This window comes from Pongo abelii, chromosome 15, assembly GCF_028885655.2.
Source record: "Pongo abelii isolate AG06213 chromosome 15, NHGRI_mPonAbe1-v2.0_pri, whole genome shotgun sequence".
In the NCBI taxonomy this organism is placed as follows: domain Eukaryota; kingdom Metazoa; phylum Chordata; class Mammalia; order Primates; family Hominidae; genus Pongo; species Pongo abelii.
In genome coordinates this window covers 98,498,068-98,503,130 of record NC_072000.2, presented here as the reverse complement: position 1 = coordinate 98,503,130, position 5,063 = coordinate 98,498,068, and the positions used below count along the sequence as shown (strand labels likewise).

At 52.5% G+C, this 5,063-nt stretch overlaps 1 protein-coding gene across 1 annotated transcript; it reads left to right on the top strand.

Annotated features, from left to right (window-relative positions):
* Window positions 1–1,015: 1,015 nt before the first annotated feature.
* On the top strand, window positions 1,016–3,111 carry IFI27L2 (interferon alpha inducible protein 27 like 2). The gene is made up of 4 exons (XM_024231698.3): window positions 1,016–1,274; window positions 1,581–1,610; window positions 2,220–2,381; window positions 2,903–3,111. The coding sequence occupies exons 1-4, from the start codon at window positions 1,268–1,270 to the stop codon at window positions 3,091–3,093; spliced, it is 390 nt and encodes a 129-aa protein (XP_024087466.3). The 5' UTR covers window positions 1,016–1,267; the 3' UTR covers window positions 3,094–3,111.
* Window positions 3,112–5,063: the final 1,952 nt, after the last annotated feature.

The following is a 5,063-nucleotide window of genomic DNA, read 5'->3' as shown; positions in this document are numbered from 1 at the left end:
AGATAACTCACAAAATAAGGAGTACATGAAGCTAATAAACTTAAAAATAGTTTAGTCTCACTAATGGTGAAGAGAAAAGTATATTAAAATAAGTCACCTATTAAATCAACAAAGGGTTTTTGTGTTATTGTTTCTTAACGACAAAGCTAATTGTTAGTGAGGAGTAGAAAAAAAATAGATCCTCTTACATACTTCTGGGAAAATGTAAACTGATGACAATATTTTTGGATGCCAACGTAACAACATAGGTATCAGGTGCCGTAAAAAATGCACAGTTTCTGACCCAGCAGTTCCACCTCTAGGAATATACAGAAAACACCTGTGCCCCATAATGTTAGCGCTTCATGCTAAAATAACTTATCAGAGCAAAAATTAGACTTTAAACCCTTAAAACGGAGGGCTGATACGTTGAACCCACGGGGATGGAATATTTAATGACAATTAAATATCATACTGAAGTTCTGGAAAAGGCAAATGGGCGGGGATGGTTGCCAGGAGCAGGGCGGGGCGGGGAGGGGGGACTCCAAAAGCGCATGAGAGAATTGATGGAGGAGGGGGCGGGGCATGTAAAAAAAAATGGTCTGAATCGGAGCTGTCAAAGTCGCCCAGACTCAGAAGTGTACACTAAAAGGGTGAATTTTACTTTGTGTAAATTACGTACACCTTAATAAACTTGACTTTTTAAAAATCTTGTTGAAGAATATTAAACAGCCTGGGGAAATCTAAATGGTTGATTAACTAAAGTGTGTAATTTGCAAGGCAGAGTGTGACGGGAACTTGGCCGGTGGTGGAGGGGTGTTTCCATATTCAGGGAAGACATAGGCTGGAAGGAAACGTGCCAGAATGTATTTATATTAGTGTCTCTCTGGAAATTAAACTTCGTTTATTAAATTAAACATCGTTTTTCTCCTTGCATTTTGTTTGTTATTGTTGTGTTGTTTTTGGTTTTGGTTTTTGCAGCAAACAGCTCTTCTGTTATTGGCGGGGTTGGAGTGGGGGGCGGTGCTACAGCAATTTGGAAGCACGGCTCACTTGCTATGGCTTCCAGGTTCTTTCCACCGCTTTTCTCTTCGGTAGATCAGTTAAGCCGGGACAGGCGAGCCAGGAAGTCGCGAAGGCGCCAGGGCGAGCTGGGTGGGGCGGGGGGCGGGGCCTGCGTCTCTCTAGGGCGGCCGGAGTGGGCGCGTCCCTATTGGTTGGAGGGGGAAGTAACACCTCAAGAACGCTGTCATTTCCTGGGCCAAGTTGGGACCCGGAAGGCCTCACCATGATGAGTGAGTCTTGCTTCCCCAGGGGGCTGGCGGGCTGGGCTGGGGGCTGGCAGGCTGGGCTGGGGGCAGGCTTCCCCGACCCCAGCGCAGGAAGGGACAGGGAATAGCTTCATTCCCTGACTTCATCAACCAGCTGACCTACTGACTCCCTCTCCCTCCCTTCCTCCCTCCCCTTCTCTTCCTCCCTCCGCTCCTTGCTTCCCTCCCCCTCCCTTCTTCCCTCCCCCTCCCTCCCTTTCTCCCCCTCTCTCTCCTCTTTCTCCCCTTTCCCCTCTCCCTCTGCCTTCCCCTGGCACTATCTCTCTCTAGAACAGGCAGTTGCTGCTGCAGTGGGAGGAGGTAAGTTACCCGGATCGCCTGTCTCCAGGCCCTCACCTAGCCTGGTCCCGGGGGTGCTGGGAGAACGCAGAGATGAGGCGCTGGGCTGGCTCTCATCCTCTCACCCTCCACTTCCGAAGCTGCCTGAGTTGCCTGAGTGAGCCATAGGGGCCGAGAGCAGCATCAAAATACTCCAGGGAAAAGCTCACTCCCATTCCTGCCCCAGCTTCTCTTCTAGTTCCTTATGTCGAATAAGCATAGGAGGAAGATCGTTTGAAAGAGGGTTTGCAGCTAAACTCCACATGGCTTATTTCACATTTATGCGTGGACACACACACACACACACACACACACACACAAACTTGAGACCCAATGAAGGGTATTGACTTCCTCAGCATCACACAGCAAGTTAGAGACAAACCAGGGCTATGGCTGGTCCTTCTATGACATCTTTGCTTCACCTGGCTCCACACTCCATCTTTTCTTCACCAGAAGACCCCTAAGCTGCCATCTCTCTATTGCTCAAGGTGACAGTCCCCGGAAACTGTCAAGGAATTCCTAAGCGGGGGGCAGGGGGAGGGGTCCCTTCTCCTGAGCCCACCTCTGCACTCAGCTTCTCTCTCCCCACAGCCCTGGCAGTGGGGACTGTGCCCCTGGTGCTCAGTGCCGTGGGCTTCACTGGGGCAGGAATCGCCGCGTCCTCCGTAGCAGCCAAGATGATGTCCGCAGCAGCCATTGCCAACGGGGGTGGGGTTTCTGCTGGGAGCCTGGTGGCTATTCTGCAGTCCGTGGGTAAGTGTCCTAAACAGGACCACCAGAGCTGCGAGAAGATCCAGCCCTGAGGCTGAGCCCGAGGGAAGCTCTTCTCACCCTGCAGTTCCGTGACCCTCAGCTTCCTGGGTCTTCAGTCTCTCCCTCACTGTCCCCTCTTCTGGCTCCTTCTGAGTGAGGTTTGGGGTGGGAGTGGAGGGGTGATGGGGTGATGGGTAGGGAGAAGAGGAAAGGAACCTAGGCCAAGAGCAATGCCTGGGCTCTGACACCTGGGTGACCTGGGCAAGGTCCCCTGCCCTCTCTGGGCCTCAGTGGCCTCCTGTGTAAAGTGAGGGGCCCTGTAGCTCTTAGGGTCTGTCTGTGGATGACTCTCCCTCTGTCTCTCAGTTTCCGTGAATTCACCCCTGAGCTGTCTTTTAGTTGCCTCTAGCAGCTTCTACCCAAGGCAGAGCCCTGGGATTTTCAGGACCTGGAGGAGGGATCCAGGTGGGATTTCTGGGCCACTGCCCGACCCCTGTGCTCATTCTTTGTCTCCTCCACAGGGGCAGCCGGACTCTCCACATCATCCAACATCCTCCTGGCCTCTGTTGGGTCAGTGTTGGGGGCCTGCTTGGGGAATTCACCTTCTTCTCTCCCAGCTGAACCCGAGGCTAAACAAGATGAGGCAAGAGAAAATGTACCCCAAGGTGAACCTCCAAAACCCCCACTCAAGTCAGAGAAACATGAGGAATAAAGGTCACATGCAGATGCATCTCCCTGTCTTTGCTTCTTGCAGCTCTGGTTGGAGTTCTGAGCTGGAGGTTTCCAGTTCTCCCTCTCTCCTAGACTGCCCTGTCATGGAGGGGCAGAGGGAGGTGGTTGGCCATGCAGATAATCGGTAGGCAGAAGGCTTTGATTGGTCTCAGCCTTACGGGGATGGGCTGTGTGACTCAGGGCCATTCATGGGCCTTTTCTGGGCCTAGTTTCCCCCTTATTCAATGTTGGTATTGTCACAGGCTCCTGTTGGGAGGCAGGGGTGAGGGGTAGCCAGGGCACTTCAGGAACCAGTGACTGTAGAGCCTTCTGTTCTTCATTAATGGCACCAGATACCCAGAATGAGCAGGACACCATCCTTCCCTTGCCTAACCTCAGTCTTTTCAGAAGGCTGCTAAGCAAGCCAGCAGGAAAAGAATGTGTCCAGTGTTACATTCAGGCTCTAGGCACTTTGAGGGGAGGAGGCTGAGTCAGGAATGGTCACCAAAATGTGGCTGGAAAATTGAAGGAGAGGCTGAATTCATGCATGAAGACCTGGAACCCTGACCACACCCTCACTGTGTTAGTCTGTTTGGGGTAGCAATAAAGGAATACCTGAAGCTGGGTCATTTATAAAGAAAAGAGGTCTATTGGGCCCACAGTTCTGCAGACTGTACAAGAAGCATGGTGCCGGCATTTACTTCTGGTGAAAGCCTCAGGAAGCTTACAATTGCACAAGGGGAAGGAGGAGCAGGTGGGTCATGTGGCGAGGAGGGAGCAAGAGAGATGCCAGGCTCTTTTAAGTAGCCAGCTCTCTTGTGAACAAATAGAGTGAAAACACTCCTTACAGTGGAGAGGACACGGAGTCATTCATGAGGGATCCACCCCCATGACCCAAACACCTGCCACTAGGCCCCACTTCCAACACTGGGGAATCACATTTTAACATGAGACTTGGAGGGTACAAACATCCAAACTATATCAGTCACCTAAAGACTCCAGTCTTTGCTCATGTGACGGGTGCTACAGTGGATGGGAGGGGTCCACACAGACCCCCAGGAAACTATGATGTCAGGAGAAACTGGGCACTTACCCAAACAAAAGTGACACAGAGCATTATGTTCAGTGCAGTGATGGACTCCAGCCACAAGCAGGGAGCACAGAGGAGGCAGAGATATAGTCTCACATCTGGGGAGGCTTCCTGGAAGAGGAGGCAAAAGGCTTGGGCCTTGAAAGGCAAATGGAAGTCTGACAGAGGAGGAGGCAGGCAAAGGGAAAGGTGTCCCAGGAGGAAGGAAGTCCCAGCTGCTCAGTGAGAGAACTGGAGAGGGAGATGTAACTAGGCATTTCCATGGCAGCGTGGGTGGAAGGCAATACCTCCGAGAAGCCAGCAAGAGGAAGGGGACCTCTAGGCAGCCATGGAGAGCAACAGAGGCAGGAGGGAACTCCCAAGCATGGAGGTTTTACAGGGAGGCAGGTCTGGTCTGGATGACCCCCAGCTGTCCTTCTGCCCCCATGCATATTAGATTCCTTATGCTGAGGCACATGCATGTCTGCTGCTCCTGAAACTCCCCTGTATTTTGTGGGACAGAGACCTAGGCTCTGAGCCCCCCAGAGGACAATGGCAGCCCAGGCCCCACAAGGGGAGCACCCTGGTCTCCATCTTCCTCCCAAGGACTGCCTGCACAGCTGAACCCAGGAAAGAGAGGCCAAGTGTCCAGGACAAAACCTCAGCCCTTTTCCCCAAGGGCTCAGGTATGAAGGGGTGACCGAGAAGGCTGCCTCTCCTCTCCTCCAAGGGATCAGCATCAACTACACAGAGAACAGAGCAGAAGGGGCATCTGTCTACTTCTGTCTCGTCTCGAGGTCTCAGCATCTTGCTCCTTCCCGCCATGTTCCTGGCCCCTCAGAAGCCGTCACCACTGAGGGCTGCTGCCCATAACCCATAAGACAGCTCCAGCCTCCCCGTCT

Coding starts and splice junctions, on each gene's coding strand:
- IFI27L2 (XM_024231698.3), top strand. Junction 1,611..2,219: donor TGCTGCTGCAGTGGGAGGAG/GTAAGTTACCCG, acceptor CTCTCCCCACAG/CCCTGGCAGTGGGGACTGTG. Junction 2,382..2,902: donor GGCTATTCTGCAGTCCGTGG/GTAAGTGTCCTA, acceptor TCTCCTCCACAG/GGGCAGCCGGACTCTCCACA.